The sequence below is a fragment of the Coregonus lavaretus genome (genome assembly GCF_964263955.1).
Source record: "Coregonus lavaretus genome assembly, contig: HAP1_SCAFFOLD_441, whole genome shotgun sequence".
Taxonomy (NCBI): domain Eukaryota; kingdom Metazoa; phylum Chordata; class Actinopteri; order Salmoniformes; family Salmonidae; genus Coregonus; species Coregonus lavaretus.
Window position 1 is genome coordinate 104,407 of NW_028162706.1, and position 21,568 is coordinate 125,974.

Genomic DNA, 21,568 nt, shown 5'->3' on the forward strand with positions numbered 1-21,568 from the left:
TACCGATGAACGTGGTGCCTTCAGGCGTTTGGAAATTGCTCCCAAGGATGAACCAGACTTGTGGAGGTCTACAATGTTTTTTCTGAGGTCTTGGCTTATTTCTTTTGATTTTCCCATGATGTCAAGCAAAGAGGCACTGAGTTTGAAGGTAGGCCTTGAAATACATCCACAGGTACACCTCCAATTGACTCAAATTATGTCAATTAGCCTATCAGAAGCTTCTAAAGCCATGACATCATTTACATTTACATTTACATTTTAGTCATTTAGCAGACGCTCTTATCCAGAGCAAATTACAATTAGTGAGTGCATACATTTTCCATACTGGAATTTTCCAAGCTGTTTAAAGGCACAGTCAACTTAGTGTATGTCAACTTCTGACCCACTGGAATTGTGATACAGTGAATTATAAGTGAAATAATCTCTCTGTAAACAATTGTTGGAAAAATTACTTGTGTCATGCACAAAGTAGATGTCCTAACCAACTTGCCAAAACTATAGTTTGTTAACAAGACATTTGTGGAGTGGTTGAAAAACAAGTTTCAATGACTCCAACCTAATTTATGTAAACTTCCGACTTCAACTGTAGGTTGTAATATATACTTTTTCCTGGCTTGTCTTCCCCATTGATTTTAACCATGCACCAATACTGCGGTGACCATAGCAACGGAGTAAACAAACATTTTCAACACATGTAAAAGTGAATTTTTATAACACCATAAGCATTCATAAAAGGTATTTAAAGGCAAGATAAATTATTAACTAAAAAATCGATTAGAAAACTAATTATTTGTTATTGTTAGACGTGACACTGTAAACCTATAATCATAGAATTGTACTGTCAGCTAACTTATGTACGTGCTGACTTATCACCACGCAGGCTACTTTGTGTTGAGTGTGTTGGAATGCGAATGTGCCTCGACCAATGAAAACTTGTGATGGGCGGGGCCGGCACGGGCCGAACCCCACCTGGTTCAATGTGCTGCAGCGAGGGGTACTAGCTCTGGTGCGCACGCGGCATTTAATTGCGCTCTGAACAATGGACAAGCATACGAGTGGAGAAAACCTAGACGTGTGAGGGGTGTATTTCGAGAGAATTTCATATAGGCTACTGCAGTGTAGGCCTACAAAATAGACAATTCGGTCACGGAAGTTTATTTTTTATTTTTTTACAGTACATTACACATTTACTTTGTTTAGCAATGCATTATACAAATGTTGGACCTTTTTGCGAATGTCTTCCATTTCAGGTAAGATATCTATAGCACACAATTAGAACAATTCATAATTTGATAACAATACTGTGTTTCTGATTTAACTTAAAACTGAGGCAAACATATTCAGGAGAATATATCTATCCATGAACTTTAGAGCGCAAAGTTCCAAACGCATTCTTGAAGGTTTCCAAAGTAGCCTATATTTTCATAGGGACGTGCCTATGGTGCTTTCGATGGTATCGCTATGGCATGGTTATTGGCATCCCACCACTAGTTGTTGAGGGTTTAAACGTTAAAAAAGTTATGGGGAACGATTTACTTTGACTACATATCCATACCGCATTCATTACACATCTATAAGCATTTCATTAACGTTTTATAAGGACCTAAATGTTAATGAAATATATCCATAGCATATCAATAGCGCATTCATAGCATGCCATGCAATATCTCATTTTTAGGTATCTTAAAGATGCATTATTACAATGACAGCATAGTGTCATGATTATGGCTGTTCTCAAACGTGTGCTTCTGCCATACCAGTGTTAGTGAATATGCCAAAAGGCCAAACCACGTTTTGAAAACTATGCTGATATAGCCGGCCTGTACCAGCCTCATTCCCCCCACTGGCCAGAATAGGCCCTTGACGTACCTTATTTTTCTCACTGAAGGTCAATGGTGCATGAAAAACCCCACATGGTTGAATCCCCAGAGTACATTTTACGGATATAAGTCTTTCGTAACTCATTTATAGCCCTCCTCCACATCACAATTAAGTTGGTCATACTGGTCTATAGCACACACATGAAAGGTCTATGTATGAATTCTATGCAGTCAAAGTAAAGTAATCTATTTTCCCATTCATAAAGCATTCATAGCTAAGCACTTCATGGTAATTAACTGTGCAGTTTGCCACTCTAATCTATAACACCAACATTAAAGGTCTATGTATGAATTCTATGCAGTCAATGTAATGTAATTTCTATTTTCCCATTCATATAAACATACCTCACTTATCAAAAAGAACACGGACACAACACAGGATTTTAGGCCTAAATAAAAATGTTCTAGATGAAGCACATTAAACTATGGCTGAGGACTTCGCCGAAAAATCCTACTATTGACATTTTATAGGTTTACTTTTGGTTGAATAGATTTAACAAAGATTCATATTCAAAGCATAAAAATGCAATTCCCACATTCCAGACTCATAGCAATAACTATTTAAGTGAGTAAAACGTAGTAACACGGTGGTAAAGCTAGTAGCTAGCATTTCTCCATTGTTCACTAATGTAGCTAGCTGCTAGCTAAACCCCTGCCCTGGCAATGTCAACACTTGGTCAATAAACTTTACAAAATCATCATAAAACTCATAAAACATTTAGTTAACAATGGTAGCTATCTCATCATTTTAAAGTGATGCAACGGAACTTTTGTATAATTTCAGCTAGTAGGTTTGAAAGTGGTGATCACGAGCCAAAACGGGTCCCATTTTTTTGTGTACTATGTCATCCAATTGTGTATGATATGTTGATTTAAAAAAGATTCTCGCAATGATATGTTACGAATCCAATTCGTACAATATGTTACGAATTTGTTGTGCTTAAGTGTCACGCCCTGACTCTAGGGACTCGTATTTGTTGAGTCAGGGTGTGTATTTTCTGTGTCGTGTTGTGCTATGTTGATTGTCTATGTTTAGATCTAGTATGTGTAGATCTATGTTGGCCGGTGTGGTTCCCAATCAGAGGCAGCTGTAGCTCGTTGTCTCTGATTGGGGACCATACTTAGGTAGCCTATTGGCACTAGTGGGTTGTGGGATCTTGTTCCGTGTGAGGTTTGTTCCGTGTACCTTAGGACGTCACGTATCGTTAGTTTATTGTCTTTGTTCGTTGTGTTTATTCTATTTATAATAAACATGAATGCATATCACGCTGCGCCTTGGTCCTTCTCGTTCGTCAACGAATGTGACAGAAGATCCCACCAGACCTGGACCAAGCAGTGTGCCGAGGAGAGAGGATGGAATTTGGAGGAGATGAGCGAGAGTCTGGCAAGAGGGATGGAGGCCCTGATCACGGGGGAGAGACAATCCCCCAAAAAATTTGGGGGGAGGCACACGGCGTGGACGACGAGGCAGCAGGAGGCCGCGATAGGGCGGTTCCGCTGGTTAGCAGAGGAGGCCACCAGATTAGGGGGGCCATTGGTTCAGAGGGAGCAGAAGGAAAGTGTAGAGGCACGGCGAGAGGAGCTGGTTAGGCAGCAGAAGGAGCGGGGGTTAATGAAGGAACCCAGTCCCGCTCCTCGCACCAATCAAGTGGTGCGTGTCGCCAGTCCGGTCCGGCCCGTTCCTGCTCCCCGCACCAAGATAGTGGTGCGCGTCGCCAGCCCGGTCCGGCCTGTTCCTGCCCCTCGCACCAAGCCAGTGGTGCGCGTCGCCAGCCCGGCCCGGCCTGTTCCTGCCCCTCGCACCAAGCCAGTGGTGCGCGTCGCCAGCCCGGCCCGGCCTGTTCCTGCCCCTCGCACCAAGCCAGTGGTGCGCGTCGCCAGCCCGGCCCGGCCTGTTCCTGTCCCTCGCACCAAGCCAGTGGTGCGCGTCGCCAGCCCGGTCCGGCCTGTTCCTGCCCCTCGCACCAAGCCAGTGGTGCGCGTCGCCAGCCCGTTCCTGCCCCTCGCACCAAGGTAGTGGTGCGTGTGTCCAGTCCGGCACGGCACGTTCCTACTCCCCGCACCAAGCCAGTGGTGCGTGTGTCCAGTCCGGCACGGCCCGTGCCTGTTCCACCGGTGCCTGGTCCGGCACCGGTCAGCTGCTCCACTCCGGAGCCAGAGCAATCCGCTCCACCGGGGTCTAGTCCAGCTCCGGTCAGCGGCTCCACTCCGGAGCCAGAGCAGTCCGCTCCACCGGTGCCTGATCCAGCTCCGGTCAGCGGCTCCACTCCGGAGCCAGAGCAGGTCGATCCACCGTCGTCGGGTCCAGCTCCAGTCAGCGGTTCCAGTCCAGACCCAGACGTCAGCCCCTCTCCAGGTTCGGGGTCTCCCACACCAGGGTCCAGACAGGGCTTGGTACGTCGTGGGAGGAAGGAGAGGGGTAGCAGCGCACCGAGGTCCAGACCAGACCAGGGGCGCAACAGGGAGGTGGAGAGTAAGTGGTGGTCACACCCGGAGCCGGATCCGCCTCCGAGGCGGAATGCCCACCCGGCCCCTACCCTGTTATGTTTATGTGGCGCGGTCGGAGTCCGCACCTTTGGGGGGGGGGGGGGTACTGTCACGCCCTGACTCTAGGGACTCGTATTTGTTGAGTCAGGGTGTGTATTTTCTGTGTCGTGTTGTGCTTTGTTGATTGTCTATGTTTAGATCTAGTATGTGTAGATCTATGCTGGCCGGTGTGGTTCCCAATCAGAGGCAGCTGTAGCTCGTTGTCTCTGATTGGGGACCATACTTAGGTAGCCTATTGGCACTAGTGGGTTGTGGGATCTTGTTCCGTGTGAGGTTTGTTCCGTGTACCTTAGGACGTCACGTATCGTTAGTTTATTGTCTTTGTTCGTTGTGTTTATTCTATTTATAATAAACATGAATGCATATCACGCTGCGCCTTGGTCCTTCTCGTTCGTCAACGAACGTGACATTAAGATCCCGACTGCATCTTTAAGACCTTGTACTTTTGCACATTTAACAACAGGACAAATTAAGAGACAGAAACATTGGGCTTGTTCGACATTGCAGCCGACAGTGCAGTCGACTGCCGACTGACTGATCTACAAAGAACCATGAATCATAAATAACTACTCATTATTGTTTGTAAGTCAGTCAGTCACAATTTACATTTACATTTACATTTTAGTCATTTAGCAGACGCTCTTATCCAAAGCGACTTACAGTTAGTGCATACATTTGTGCATAGTGCATTTATTTTTTCATACCCCCTGTGATTACGGTTTTGATCCTCTTGAACACAGCCATCATGACATTCTTTCAATTTTGGCTGCACCAAAGATGATCAATTATATTGACAAGATAGTTGAGTGACTGCTCTAGCAATTGAAATATATGTCCTCAAAGATGGAAGGCAGGCGGGAGGAGGCAGAAGCATCCAGCTGCAGATTATGCACTCTGATGCCGCCTTGTCTGCGAATCGCAAAGCGCGTGCATCTCTGATGGTATATTTGTGTCTCAGTTGGTATGTGTGCGCAACCTGAACTCGCAACGTGTTCCAGAGCGTCAGTGGGCTACGCACATACTAGTCAGCGCACTAGCTCTGGTCCAGGGCGTTATATTAGTGTGTTAGTATCATAGTGGTCAAAGTTGGGAGAGTTAGCTAGCTAGCTATATGTTCAGGATGAATTCAGTTATGATCGTTTCTGGATACAATGTTAATGCCAAAAATCACTACAACCAAGCAACCACTGTTGCTTGTGCTTTAGCTGTTACCTTGATAAATTGGCTACACCGGCTAGCTAGCAAAGATACTGATAACTAACCCCTTTTGTCTGTGCTACTAGCTAGGTCCCACCTCATCTCGTACAGTATGTCTCACAGTGTCTGTGGCCTGAGAATGTATCTGCTGGAGGTAAGATCAGGTGGGACCATTCTAGCCAATGAGAGGGCAGACATGCGTGTGAACAACAGGCACAACTCCGATATATACTGTATATATTTTTCAAAAGTTGCTAAAATGCCACGTGCGTCCGTTTATATCAGTGCATTCGTAACAACTTAAACATTATGAAACTTCTATTAGATCAAATAAGACTCACGTAGCAAATTAACAATACAACATTTTGTTCAGCAAATTGGACACTCATTGACCTCCATACAAAAATTCCTCACTTTGTGGTCTTATTTTCGTGAACAGATTTTGGGCGGAGTAACCCCTCTTGCTTTGCCTCTTCCTCTCTGGCTGCACCATAGAGCTAGATAGAGGATTCATCTTTGTATCGGTGCCATTATAGCGTCAGTGACAGCATAGGCAGCGCCATTGAGGCAATCTCCATTTTGAAGTAGTCCATTTTCTTCTTCACGATTGGCTGATCCCTCCTGATGACCCGGTTGGACATGACTCCAATTGGGTCACCAGGAGGGATCAGCCAATGAAGTTGGAAGTCCAACCCAGTTGATTACATTAAAATGGTGGAAGCACGCAATGGCACTGCCCATGCTAATACAGCCTTTTGGCCACTAGAGGCCTCTATCATTCTCTGTGGGATGCACACACAGGTGGAGACAAAGATGGTGGATAAATGAAGACAGTTCACTCAAGCCGTTTACTATTTTAAATCTGAACACATCAACAACTGCATCCCACGAAGCATCGTTACCTATCCACAAAAGCCCCGGCCCTTGCAGAGCAAGGGAAACAACTACTTCAAGGTGTCCGCATGAGTGATGTCACAGATTGAAACGCTACTAGCGCACACCACTAACTAGCTAGCCATTTCACACCGGTTACACTTACCCCCGTTTGACCTCCTTCTCCGCAGGAACCCCAGCAGCTGGGCAAAGCCCAAGTGAGTTATCTATTAGCATCAATGTAAAAGTATACGTATGACGTCACCTATTGAAACGCTTCTACCGCACAACGCTAACTAGCTAGCCATTTCTTACCGGTTACACTTTGAATATTAATCTTTGTTAAATATACTGAACAAAAATATAAACGCAACATGCAACAATTTCAAAGATTTTACTGAGTTACAGTTCATATAAGGAAATCGGGGCGGCAGGTAGCTTAGTGGTTAAGAGCGTTGTGCCAGTGATCGAAAGGTCGCTGGTTCTAATCCCCGAGCCGACTAGGTGAAAAATCTGCCGATGTGCCCTTGAGCAAGGCACTTAACCCTAATTGCTCATGTAAGTCGCTCTGGATAAGAGCGTCTGCTAAATAATGTAATGTAATGTAATGTAATGTGAAATCAGTCACTTGAAATACATTAATTAGGCCCTAATCTATGGATTTCACATGACTGGGAATAAAGATATGTATCTGTTGGTCACAGATACCTTAAAAAAAGGTAGGGGTGTGGATCAGAAAACCAGTAAGTATCTGGTGTGACCACCATTTGCCTCATGCACCGTGACACATCTCCTTCGCATAGAGTTGATCAGGCCTACTGTAGCTCAGTTGGTAGAGCATGGCGCTTGCAACGCCAGGGTTGTGGGTTCGTTTCCCACGGGGGGCCAGTATGAAAAATGTATGCACTCACTAACTGTAAGTCGCTCTGGATAAGAGCATCTGCTAAATGACTAAACATTTTTGAGGCTGTTGTGGCCTGTGAAATGTTGTCCCACTCCTCTTCAATGGCTGTGCGAAGTTACTGGATATTGACGGTAACTGGAACACGCTGTCGTACACGTCGATCCAGAGCATCCCAAACATGCTCAATGGGTGACATGTCAAGTGAGTATGCAGGCCATGGAAGAACTGGGACATTTTCAGCTTCCAGGAATTGTGTACAGATCCTTGCGACATGGGGCCATGCATTATCATGCTGAAACATGAGGTGATGGCGGTGGATGAATGGCACGACAATGGGCCTCAGGATCTTGTCACTGTATCTCTGTGCATTCAAATTGCCATAACAAAAATGCAATTGTGTTTGTTGTCTGTATCTTATGCCTGCCCATACCATAACCCCACCGCCACCATGGGGCACTCTGTTCATAACATTGACATCAGCAAACCACTCGCCCACACAATGCCATACACGTGGTGTGGGGTTGTGAGGCCGGTTGAACGTACTACCAAATTCTCAAAAATGATGTTGGAGGCAGTTTATGGTAGAGAAATGAACATTAAATGCAACTGCTCTGGTGGACATTCCTGCAGTCAGCATGCCAATTGCACGCTCCCTAAAAACTTGAGACATTTGTGGCATTGTGTTGTGTGACAAAACTCCACATTTTAGAGTGGTCTTTTATTGTCCCCAGCACAAGGTGCACCTGTGTAATGATCATGCTGTTTAATCAGTTTCTTGATATGCCACACCTGTCAGGTGGATGGATTATCTTGGCAAAGGACAAGTGCTCACTAAGAGGGATGTAAACAGATTTGTGCACAAAATCTGAGAGAAATACGCTTTCTGGTGTATGGAACATTTCTGGGATCTTTTATTTCAGCTTATGAAACATGGGACCAACACTTTGCATGTTGCGTTTATATTTTTCTTCAGTGTATATTCAAGAAAAGTCCAACTGAAAAATGTAAATAGTATTAACTTTAGTAGGATTAATTATTCGCCGATGTCCTCAGCTGTCACGTTGTATAATGATTAGAAGACAGGTGCAGGAATACGTATTAGGGGTTTTATTACTCCACCCAACACAAACACGTATATATATACCAAAGGGATGTAACCCAAACAAATAGAAGGGTGTAACCTCTACACAATACATGGGACGAGACCCGTAAACAACAAGAGCACAATACACGGTACTCACGAGACCAACGGACATGGGACAATAATCGACAAGGACAATGGGTAACAGAGGGCACATACAGTTGAAGTCGGAAGTTTACATACACCTTAGCCAAATACATTTAAACAAGGTTTTTTTTTTTTACAATTCCTGACATTTAATCCTAGTAAAAATTCCCTGTCTTAAGTCAGCTAGGATCACCACTTTATTTTAAGAATGTGAATAGTAGAGAGAATTAATTATTTCAGATTTGATTTCTTTCATCACATTCCCAGTGGGTCAGAAGTTTACATACACTTAATTAGCATTTGGCAGCATTGCCTTTAAATGGTTTAACTTGGGTCAAACGTTTCGGGTAGCCTTCCACAAGCTTCCCACAATAAGTTGGGTGAATTTTGGCCCATTCCTCCTGGCAGAGCTGGTGTAACTGAGTCAGGTTTGTAGGCCTCCTTGCTCGCACACGCTTTTTCAGTTCTGCCCACAAATTCTCTATAGGATTGAGGTCAGGGCTTTGTGATGGCCACTCCAATACCTTGACTTTGTTGTCCTTAAGCCATTTTTTCACAACTTTTGAAGTATGCTTGGGGTCATTGTCCATTTGGAAGACCCATTTGCGACCAAGCTTTAACTTCCTGACTGATGTCTTGAGATGTTGCTTCAATATATCCACATAATTTTCCTTCCTCATGATGCCATCTATTTTGTGAAGTGCACCTGTCCCTCCTGCAGCAAGGCACCCCCACAGCATGATGCTGCCACCCCTGTGCTTCACGGTTGGGATGGTGTTCTTCGGCTTGCCACCCTCCCCATTTTCCTCCAAACATAACGATGGTCATTATGGCCAAACAGTTCTATTTTTGTTTCATCAGACCAGAGGACATTTCTCCAAAAAGTATGATCTTTGTCCCCATATGCAGTTGGAAACCGTAGTCTGGCTTTTTTATGGTGATTTTGGAGCAGTGGCTTCTTCCTTGCTGAGCGGCCTTTCAGGCACAGTCAACTTAGTGTATGTAAACTTCTGACCCACTGGAATTGTGATACAGTGAATTATAAGTGAAATAATCTGTCTGTAAACAATTGTTGGAAAAATTACTTGTGTCATGCACAAAGTCCTAACCGACTTGCCAAAACTATAGTTTGTTAACAAGAAATTTGTGGAGTGGTTGAAAAACGAGTTTTAATGACTCCAACCTAAGTGTATGTAAACTTCCGACTTCAACTGTATATACACATACTAATCGGTGGAATGGGAACCAGGTGTGCGTAATGAGACAAGACAGTCTGGGGTTGGTGGTAATGATCCATGTCAGTGATGCCTAGAAAGCTGGTGACGATGACCTCCGGAACTGGTTAACGGAATGAGCAGCAGTACCCGGGGGATCTGTGACATCAGCAATTGTTTTCTATGCTATCTGTAAAATGTTCATATTCTCTTTAACATTCTGTGTTGTGTGCATATAGCCTCCCTACTGTTATTTTATTTTACTGCTGCACTTTAATTATTTTAATTTTTAATTTTTTACTGATCTATTTTTTACTTAACACTTTTTTTCTTAAAACTGCATTGTTGGTTAAGGGCTTGTAAGTAAGTATATCACTGTAAGGTCTACACCTGTTGTATTCGGCGCATGTGGCAAGTAACATTTTATTTTATTTGATATTCTTTTTGATAAGTGAGGCATGTTTATAAATGCTTTATTAATGGGAAAATAGAAAATAGAAATGACAGTACATTGACTATATAGAATAGACCTTTAAATGTTGGTGTTATAGATCAGAGTGGCAAACTGCACAGTTAATTACTATGAAGTGCTTATCTATAAATTCTTTATGAATGGGAAAATAGATTTGTCTTTACTTTGACTGCATATACACTACCAGTCAAAAGTTTGGACACACCTACTCATTCAAGGGATTTTCTTTATTTTTTGCTATTTTTTACATTGTAGAATAATAGTGAAGACATCAAAACTATGAAATAACACATATGGAATCATGTAGTAACCAAAAAAGGCGTTAAACAGATCAGAATATATTTTATATTTGAGATTCTTAAAATAGGCACCATTTGCCTTGATGACAGCTTTGCACACTCAGAGGCCATGATTGTACTTCCGTTGTGTATGTGGTAGGAAGCAACTTTATTTGCATGCAATTAACATATACTACATGACCATAAGTATGTGGACACCTGCTCGTCAAACATCTCATTACAAAATCATGGGCATTAATATGGAGTTGGGCCCCCATTTGTTGCTATAACAGCCTCCACTCTTCTGGGAAGGCTTTCCACTAGATGTTCGAACATTGCGGCAGGGACTTGCTTCCATTCAGCCACAAGAGCATTAGTGAGGTCGGCCGATTAGGCTCGCAGTCGGCATTCCAGTTCATCCCAAAGGTGTACGATGCGGTTGAGGTCAGGGCTCAGTGCAGACCAGTCAAGTTCTTCCACACCGATCTCGACTAACAAATTTTGTATGGACCTCGCTTTGTGCACAGCGGCATTGTCATGCTGAAACAGGAAAGGGCCTTCCCCAAACTGTGGCCACAAAGTTGGAAGCACAGAATCGTCTAGAATGTCATTGTGTGCTGTAGCGTTAAGATTTCCCTTCACTGGAACTAAGGGGCCTAGGCCGAACCATGAAACACAGCCCCAGACCATTATTCCTCCTCCACCAAACTTTACAGTTGGCACTATGCATTCTGGCAGGTAGCGTACTCCTGGCATCCACCAAACCCATATTCATCCGTCAGACTGCCAGATGGTGTAGCGTGATTCATCACTCCAGAGAACGCGTTTCCACTGCCCCAGAGTCCAATGGCAGCGAGCTTTACACCACTCCAGCTGACACTTGGCATTGCGCATGGAGATCTTAGGCTTGTGTGCGGCTGCTCGGCCATGGAAACCCATTTCATGAAGCTCCCGACGAACAGTTCTTGTGCTGATGTTGCTTTCAGAGGCAGTTTGGAACTCAGTAGTGAGTTTTGCAACCGAGGATAGACGATTTTTACGCGCTTCAGCACTTGGCGGTCCCGTTCTGTGAGTTTGTGTGGCCTACCACTTCGCGGCTTCAGCTGTTGTTGCTCCTAGACGTTTCCACGTTTTCCACCATCCTATCACGGTGCCATGTTGAAAGTCACTGAGCTCTTCAGTAAGGCCATTAAACTGCCAATGTTTGTCTATGGAGATTGCATGGCTGTGTGCTCGGTTTTATACACCTGTCAGCAACGGGTGTGGCTGAAATTGCCGAATCCACTAATTTGAAGGGGTGTCAACATACTTTTGTATATATAGTGTATATTAATATGCATCACTGCATGAAACCGAGGCGTGCTTCACCCGCACCACGCCGAAAGAGCGGCAGAGGCTGCCGAACTATCATCAAAAAGTATGATGATAAAGTACGACTGGAAGTTATTTATAAATGCCTGGAATATTTCAATTTTGGAGAATCTCTTATACAATGGGTTAAAATTATGTATTATACAATGGGTTAAAATTATGTATATTAACCGTAGGTGTAAAATATTAAATAATGGCTACTTCTCAGAAAGTATTAAACTGTCAAGAGGAGTAAAACAAGGTTGTCCACTATCGGCAGTTCTATTTATTATGGCCATCGAAATGTTAGCTATTAAATTAGATCTAACAATAATATCAAGGGGCTAGAAATCCAGGGCTTAAACATAACGGTGTCATTGTACACTGATGATTCATGTTTTCTTTTAAATACACAATTTTGATCCCTCCACAGCCTCATAGAGGATCTAGATACTTTTTTAACCTCTCTGGATTACAACCAAATTATGATAAGTGTACTATATTACATATTGGATCACAAAATAATATAACCTTTACATTACCATGTAATTTAACAATAAAATGGTCTAACAGTGATGTGGACATACTCTGTATTCATGTCCCGAAAGAAAGAAATGATCTCACTGCAATACATTTTAATAAGAAGTTAGCAAAAATAGATACGATCTTGCTACCATGGAAAGGAAAATACCTGTCTATTTGTGGAAAAATCACCCTGATTAAATGTTTAGTCATATCCCAGTTTACCTATTTGCTTATGGCCTTGCCTACACCTCATGACGTGTTTTAAAAAATTATATGAGCAAGAAATATTCCATTTTATTTGGAACGGCAAGCCAGACAAAATTAAAAGGTCCTATTTATATCATGAACATAAATTCAGAGGGCAGAAATGATTAAATATTAAAGCATTAGACCTCTCACTAAAGGCTTCAGTCATACAAAAGTTATACTTAAATTCGAACTGGTTCCCTAGCAGATTAGTAAGAATGTCTCACCCCTTGTTCAAGAATGGCCCTTTCCCCTTTATTCAGATTACCACCTCTCACTTTCGGTTATTTGAAAATGAAATCATCACCAAAATATTGCTATTTTTAAAACAAGCCATAGAAAGTTGGTTGCAATTTCAGTTTAATCCACCAGAAAAGACAGAACAAATATTATGGTTAAACTCAAATATACTAATTGATTTAAAAAAAGATATGTCTTTGGAAGAAATGTTTAAAAACGGTATAATCTTTGTAAATGATATCATAAATAGGACTGCTGGAGTTATGTTACACATGCAGCTAACAAGAATATATGGAAATGTATGCTCTACCCAAAATTACAACCAACTAATTGCAGCATTACCGCAAAAAAGGCAAGTGGAAGGGGGGAAAAGTAAGGAACTTGTCATGTCGTCCCTGCATTAAAGACAAACATTGGTTAAAGAAAATAGTGATGAATAAAAAAGTATACAGTGGGGAAAAAAAGTATTTAGTCAGCCACAAATTGTGCAAGTTCTCCCACTTAAAAAGATGAGAGAGGCCTGTAATTTTCATCATAGGTATACGTCAACTATGACAGACAAATTTAGGAAAGAATATCCAGAAAATCACATTGTAGGATTTTTAATGAATTTATTTGCAAATTATGGTGGAAAATAAGTATTTGGTCACCTACAAACAAGCAAGATTTCTGGCTCTCACAGACCTGTAACTTCTTCTTTAAGAGGCTCCTCTGTCCTCCACTCGTTACCTGTATTAATGGCACCTGTTTGAACTTGTTATCAGTATAAAAGACACCTGTCCACAACCTCAAACAGTCACACTCCAAACTCCACTATGACCAAGACCAAAGAGCTGTCAAAGGACACCAGAAACAAAATTGTAGACCTGCACCAGGCTGGGAAGACTGAATCTGCAATAGGTAAGCAGCTTGGTTTGAAGAAATCAACTGTGGGAGCAATTATTAGGAAATGGAAGACATACAAGACCACTGATAATCTCCCTCGATCTGGGGCTCCACGCAAGATCTCACCCCGTGGGGTCAAAATGATCACAAGAACGGTGAGCAAAAATCCCAGAACCACACGGGGGGACCTAGTGAATGACCTGCAGAGAGCTGGGACCAAAGTAACAAAGCCTACCATCAGTAACACACTACGCTGCCAGGGACTCAAATCCTGCAGTGCCAGACGTGTCCCCCTGCTTAAGCCAGTACATGTCCAGGCCCGTTTGAAGTTTGCTAGAGTGCATTTGGATGATCCAGAAGAGGATTGGGAGAATGTCATATGGTCAGATGAAACCAAAATATAACTTTTTGGTAAAAACTCAACTCGTCGTGTTTGGAGGACAAAGAATGTTGAGTTGCATCCAAAGAACACCATACCTACTGTGAAGCATGGGGGTGGAAACATCATGCTTTGGGGCTGTTTTTCTGCAAAGGGACCAGGACGACTGATCCGTGTAAAGGAAAGAATGAATGGGGCCATGTATCGTGAGATTTTGAGTGAAAACCTCCTTCCATCAGCAAGGGCATTGAAGATGAAATGTGGCTGGGTCTTTCAGCATGACAATGATCCCAAACACACCGCCGAGGCAACGAAGGAGTGGCTTCGTAAGAAGCATTTCAAGGTCCTGGAGTGGCCTAGCCAGTCTCCAGATCTCAACCCCATAGAAAATCTTTGGAGGGAGTTGAAAGTCTGTGTTGCCCAGCGACAGCCCCAAAACATCACTGCTCTAGAGGAGATCTGCATGGAGGAATGGGCCAAAATACCAGCAACAGTGTGTGAAAACCTTGTGAAGACTTACAGAAAACGTTTGACCTGTGTCATTGCCAACAAAGGGTATATAACAAAGTATTGAGAAACTTTTGTTATTGACCAAATACTTATTTTCCACCATAATTTGCAAATAAATTCATAAAAAATCCTACAATGTTATTTTCTGGAATTTTTTTCTCATTTTGTCTGTCATAGTTGACGTGTACATATGATGAAAATTACAGGCCTCTCTCATCTTTTTAAGTGGGAGAACTTGCACAATTGGTGGCTGACTAAATACTTTTTTTCCCCACTGTACCAGTTTAATTTAAGGACCAAAGAATTGACAGCTGTGCCATACAGATTGCAAAATAGTTGGGAAGAGATTTTCGATGTACCGATTACATGGCACATGGTTTATGAGCTGATACACAAAACGATGCCGGATTCAAAACGTTGAATTTTCCAATTTAAATTATTATACAAAATTCTTGCAACCAATAGAATGTTATATATATGAGGGATACAACCATCCCAGCTCTACAGATTTTGCTGCGAAGAGACAGAATCATTAGATCGTTTGGTTTGGTACTGTCCATATGTAGCTTGTTTTTGGTCGCAGGTTCAGGAATGGCTGAATAATTGCAACATTTACATGGAACTAACTCTGAAAATAATCTAATAATACTGTTAGCAAAATTTTTTATCTGGTAGGGTTAGGGGAACATAGTGAAGGAAAATATATTTTAAAAATTATATATGCATATACAGTACCTTTGGAAAGTATTCAGGCCCCTTGACTTTTTCCACATTTTGTCATGTTACATCCTTATTCTAAAATTGATAAAATTGTTTATTTTCCTCATCAATCTACATACAATACCCCGTAAGGACAAAGCAAAAATAGTTTTTTAGACATTTTTGGAAATGTATTACAAATAAAAACGGAAATATCACATTTACATAAGTATTCAGACCCTTTACTCAGTTCTTTGTTGAAGCACCTTTGGCAGCGATTACAGCATCGAATCTTCTTGGGTATGATGCTACAAGCTTGGCACACCAGTATTTGGGGAGTTTCTCCCATTCTTCTCTGCAGATCCTCTCAAGCTCTATCAGGTTGGATGGGGATCGTTGCTGCACAGCTATTTTAAGGTCTCTCCAGAGTTGTTCGACCTTGTTCAAGTCTGGGCTCTGGCTGGGCCACTCAAGGACATTCAGAGACTTGTCCCGGAGCCACTCCTGCGTTGTCTTAGCTGTGTGCTTAGGGTCGTTGTCCTGTTGGAATGTAAACCTTTGCCCCAGTCTGAGGTCCTGAGCGCACTGGAGCAGATTTTCATCAAGGATCTCTCTGTACTTTGCTCTGTTCATCATTGCCTCGATCCTGACTAGTCTCCCAGTCCCTGTCGCCTGAAAAACATCCCCACAGCATGATGCTGCCACCACCATGCTTCACCATAGGGATGGTGCCAGGTTTCCTCCAGACGTGACACTTTGGCATTCAGGACAAAGAGTTCAATCTTGGTTTCATCAGACCAGAGAATCTTGTTTCTCATGGTCTGAGAGTCATTAGGTGCCTTTTGGTAATCTCCAAGCAGGCTGTCATGTGCCTTTGACTGAGGAGTGGCTTCTGTCTGGCCACTCTACCATAAAGGCCTGATTGGGGGAGTGCTGCAGAGATGGTTGTCCTTCTGGAAGTTTCTCCCATCTCCACAGAGGAACTCTAGAGTACTGTCAGAATGACCATCGGGTTCTTGGTCACCTCCCTGACCAAGGCCCTTCTCCCCCGATTGCTCAGTTTGGCCGGGCGGCCAGCTCTAGGAAGAGCCTTGGTGGTTTTAAACTTATTCCATTTAAGAATGATGGAGGCCACTGTGTTCTTGGGGACCTTCAATGCTGCAGACATTTTTTGGTACCCTTCCCCAGATCTGTGCTTCGACACGATCCTTTCTCGGAGCTCTACGTACAATTCCTTCGACCTCATGGCTTGGTTTTTGCTCTGACATGCACTTTCAAGCGTGGGACCTTATATATACAGGTGTGTGCCTTCCAAATCATGTCCAATCAATTGAATTTACAGGTGGACTCCAATCAAGTTGTACAAAATATCTCAAGGATGATCAATGGAAACAGGATGCACCTGAGCTCAATTTTGAGTTTCATTGCAAAGGGTCTGAATACTTATGTAAGTAAGGTATTTCTGTTTTACATTTTTAATACATTTGCTAAAATGTCTTAACTGTTTTTGCTTTGTCATTATGGGGTATTGTGTGTAGATAGCTTAGTGGTTAAGAGTGTTGTGGCAGTAACCGAAAGGTCGCTGTTTCTAATCCCTGGGCCGACTAGGTGAAAAATCTGTCAATGTGCCCTTGAGCAAGGCACTTAACCCTAATTGCTCATGTAAGTCGCTCTGGATAAGAGCGTCTGCTAAATGACTAAAATGTAAATGTAGATTGCTGAGGATTATTTTTATTTTTTAAATCCATTTCTGAATAAGGCTGTAACGTAACAAAATGTGGAAAAAGTCAAGTGGTCTGAATACCTTCCGAAGGCACTGTATGTATTTTGTTTTTATATGTACAGTTCCAGTCAAAAGTTTGGACACACCTACTCATTCAAGGGTTTATCTTTATTTTTACTATTTTCTACATTTTAGAATAGTGAAGACATTAAAACTATAAAATAACACATATGGAATCATGTTGTAACCAAAAAAGGGTTAAACAAATCAAAATATATTTTATATTTGAGATTCTTCAAATAGTCACCCTTTGCCTTGATGACAGCTTTGCACACTCTTGGCATTCTTTCAACCAGCTTCATGAGGTAGTCACCTGGAATGCATTTCAATTAACAGGTGTGCCTTGTTAAAAGTTAATTTGTGGAATTCCTTTCCTTCTTAATGCGGTTGAGCCAATCAGTTGTGGCTCAAATGCATTAGAGTTTAGGGGTGGTATACAGAAGATAGCCCTATTTGGTACAAGACCAAGTCTATATTATGGCAAGAACAGCTCAAATAAGCAAAGAGAAATGACAGTCCATCATTACTTTAAGACATGAAGGTCAGTCAATACGGAACATTTCAAGAACTTTGAAATTTTCTTCAAGTGCTGTGGCAAAAACCATGACGCGCTATGATGAAACTGGCTCTCATGAGGACTGCCACAGGAATGGAACTGTCTGTGATTTATTTAGAATTCAAGGCACACTTAACCAGCATGGCTACCACAGCATTCTGCAGCGATACGCCATCCCATCTGGTTTGGGCTTAGTGGGACTGTCTGTTTTTCATCAGGACAATGACCCAACACACCTCCAGGCTGTGTTAGGGCTATTTTACCAAGAAGGAGAGTGATGGAGTGCTGCATCAGATGACCTGGCCTCCACAATCCCCCGATCTTAACCCAATTGAGATGGTTTGGGATGAGTCGGACGGCAGAGTGAAGGAAAACCAGTCAACAAGTGCTCAGCATATGTGGGAACTCCTTCAAGACTGTTGGAAAAGCATTCCAGGTGAAGCTGGTTGAGAGAATGCCAAGAGTGTGCAAAGCTGTCATCAAGGCTATTTGAAGAATCTCAAATATAAATTATATTTTGATTTGTTAAACACTTTTTTGGTTACTACATGATTCCATATGTGTTATTTCATAGTTTTGATGTATTCACTATTATTCTACAATGTAGAAAATAGTAAAAATAAAGTAAAACCCTTGAATGAGTAGGTGTGTCCAAACCTTTGACTTGTACTGTATATATATATATATATATATATATATATATAGTTACAAAAATATATATATGGGGATGGAAAGGATGGAGACAATTACATTGATGGAAGCTACAATCTATCTGCAATATTAAAGCTGATCTACCTCCCAACAAAAACACACAAAAAAGTATGGCGAGGTGCACTGCATGGTTTCAGATGGCACTCCATCCCCACTCTTCCAAAGTGAAAATGACATGAACTAGGGCTAATGTAGTCCAAGGGTAAGGAATGGAGCTATACCCGCTCCGACCTCTATGGTGCGTAAAGTATGTAACATCTATTGTCACTCCAACTTCTGTAGGACTATCAGGACAATCTACCCTTCAAATGAGTTCTTGCATTAGAAAGCAAAATAGAAACGATCTAAACTAAATTCAGAACTGTTTGGACAGCCAAACATTTGACAGTCAGTTACTGTACAGTATTTCCAGTAAATCTGCTCAAGGGATTTTGTTAGCTGACATCCTCTGTTCTCTGGAACTGGTTGACATAACTGTCTGTTATGACTCTCTTTTATGTATAGCTGGAATTGCTGCCCATCTATAACTGCGCTCAGACACCATGATGTGTGTTGTTCCCCCAGGGCTGGTGGTGGTACTGCTAATAGTACTCCAGTGGGCAGGACGAGGCCTCCCTTCTCCTGTCAGGCCCATCTGTGACCCCCGCGTTCTGGACCGCTTCATCATGGAGGCCCGTGACACAGAGACCGCTCTGGTGAGACACTGACTGACTGGGCCTAACCACCACTAGATGGACCTGGGCAACTTTTACATGTCTGGAAAATGTCACAGTGAAGTGAAATGGATGATGATATTATTAGAGTGTATTATGTACAGAAACAATTCCGCTTTATTAGTGTGTCTGATCTTGCTCTAACCCTGTCAATCTGTATTGCCTTCCCCCACGCAGCGAGGTTGCGCCATGACAGGCACATTTGTGGTTCCTCTGACAAACGTTGACTTTGTGGTCTTGGAGACAAAGGATGTGAGTACCTGTCTATCAGTTCCATATCTACTGTACAGTGCCTTGCAAAAGTATTAATCCCCCTTGGCGTTTTTCCCATTTTGTTGCATAACAACCTGTAATTTAAATGTTTTTTTATTTGGATTTCATGTAATGGACATACACAAAATAGTCCAAATTTGTGAAGCGAAAAAATAAAATAAAACTTCTTTCAAAAAATTATACAAAATAAATAATGGAAAAGTGGTGCGTGCATATTTATTCACCCCCTTTGCTATGAAGCCCCTAAATGAGATCAGGTGTAACCAATTACCTTCAGAAGTCACATAATTAGTTAAATAAATTCCACCTGTGTGCAATCTAAGTGTCACATGATCTGTCACATGATCTCAGTATATATACACCTGTTCTGAAAGGCCCCAGAGTCTGCAACACCACTAAGCAAGGGGCACCACCAAGCAAGCGGCACCATGAAGACCAAGGAGCTCTCCAAACAGGTCAGGGACAAAGTTGTGGAGAAGTACAGATCAGGGTTGGGTTATGAAAACATATCAGAAACTTTGAACATCCCACGAAGCACCATTAAATCCATTATAAAAAAGAAAGAATATGGCACCACAACAAACCTGCCAAGAGAGGGCCGCCCACCAAAACTCACGGACCAGGCAAGGAGGGCATTAATCAGAGAGGCAACAAAGAGACCATAGATAACCCTGAAGGATCTGCAACGCTCCACAGCGGAGATTGGAGTATCTGTCCATAGGACCACTGTAAGCCGTACACTCCACAGAGCTGGGCTTTATGGAAGAGTGGCCAGAAAAAAGCCATTGCTTAAAGAAAAAAATAACCAAACACGTTTTGATGTTCGCCAAAAGGCATGTGGGAGACTCCCCAAACATATTGAAGAAGGTACTCTGGTCAGATGAGACTAAAATTGAGATTTTTGGCCATCAAGGAAAACGCTATGTCTGGCGCTGTCACGCCCTGGCCTTGAGAGGCCTGTTGTCTTTAGTTGGTTTGGTCAGGGCGTGAGTTTCTATGTTATATATTCTATGTTTATGTTCTAGTTTTTCTATTTCTATGTCTGGCCGGGTATGATTCCCAATCAGAGGCAGCTGTCGCTCATTGTCTCTGATTGGGGATCATACTTAAGTAGCCTATTGCCTACTGTTTATTGTGGGATCTTGTTCCGTGTAGGCTTGTGTGTGTATAGCCTGAGGACTTCACGTTACGTTGTTGCTTGTTTTGGTATGTTTATTGGGTGAATAAACATGTACGCTTTTCACGCTGCACCTTAGTCTGACCTGTCTCTCAACGATCGTGACAGGCGCAAACCCAACACCTCTCATCACCCCGAAAACACCATCCCCATAGTGAAGCATGGTGGTGGCAGCATCATGCTGTGGGGATGTTTTTCATCGGCAGGGACTGGGAAACTGGTCAGAATTGAAGAAATGATGGATGGCGCTAAATAAAGAGAAATTCTTGAGGGAAACCTGTTTCGAGTGGTTTAAGGGGAAACACTTAAATGTCTTGGGATGGCCTAGTCAAATCCCAGACCTCAATCCAATGGAGAATCTGTGGTATGACTTAAAGATTGCTGTATACCAGTGGAACTCATCCAGTTTGAAGGAGCTGGAGCAGTTTTGCCTTGAAGATTGGGCAAAATCCCAGTGGCTAGTTGTGGCCAAGCTTATAGAGACATACCCCAAGAGACTTGCAGCTGTAACTTGCAGCTGTAATTGCTGCAAAGGTTGCTCTACAAAGTATTGACTTTGGGGGGGGGGGGGGGGTGAATAGTTATGCACGCTCAAGTTTTCTGTTTTTTTTTTCTTATTTCTTGTTTGTTTCACAAAAAAACATATTTTGCATCTTCAAAGTGGTAGGCATGTTGTGTAAATCAAACGATACAAACCCCCCAGAAATCCATTTTTATTCCAGGTTGTAAGGCAGCAAAATAGGAAGAATGCAAAGGGAGATTAATACTTTCGCAAGCCACTGTACATGAATAGCACATATAGTATAGAGAGAAGAGTTTGGCCCATTTCCTCTGGTTTCTCTACACTGATTGTACAAAACATTAAGAACACCTTCCTAATATTCAGCTGCACCCCCCGTTGTCCTCAGAATAACCTCAATTCATCGGG

The 21,568-nt window shown here is 42.5% G+C and overlaps 1 protein-coding gene across 1 annotated transcript in view; it reads left to right on the forward strand.

Moving 5' to 3' along the window:
* Window positions 1–21,568, forward strand: part of LOC311118987 (erythropoietin-like) — a gene marked incomplete at both ends in the record, with an annotated part of 41,342 nt that overhangs the window by 14,776 nt on the left and 4,998 nt on the right. Inside the window, 2 exons of the mRNA XM_084193738.1 lie at window positions 19,042–19,172; window positions 19,368–19,442. Coding sequence (XP_084049864.1) covers window positions 19,042–19,172; window positions 19,368–19,442 — 206 coding nt within the window. The remainder of the gene's footprint in view (window positions 1–19,041; window positions 19,173–19,367; window positions 19,443–21,568) is intronic.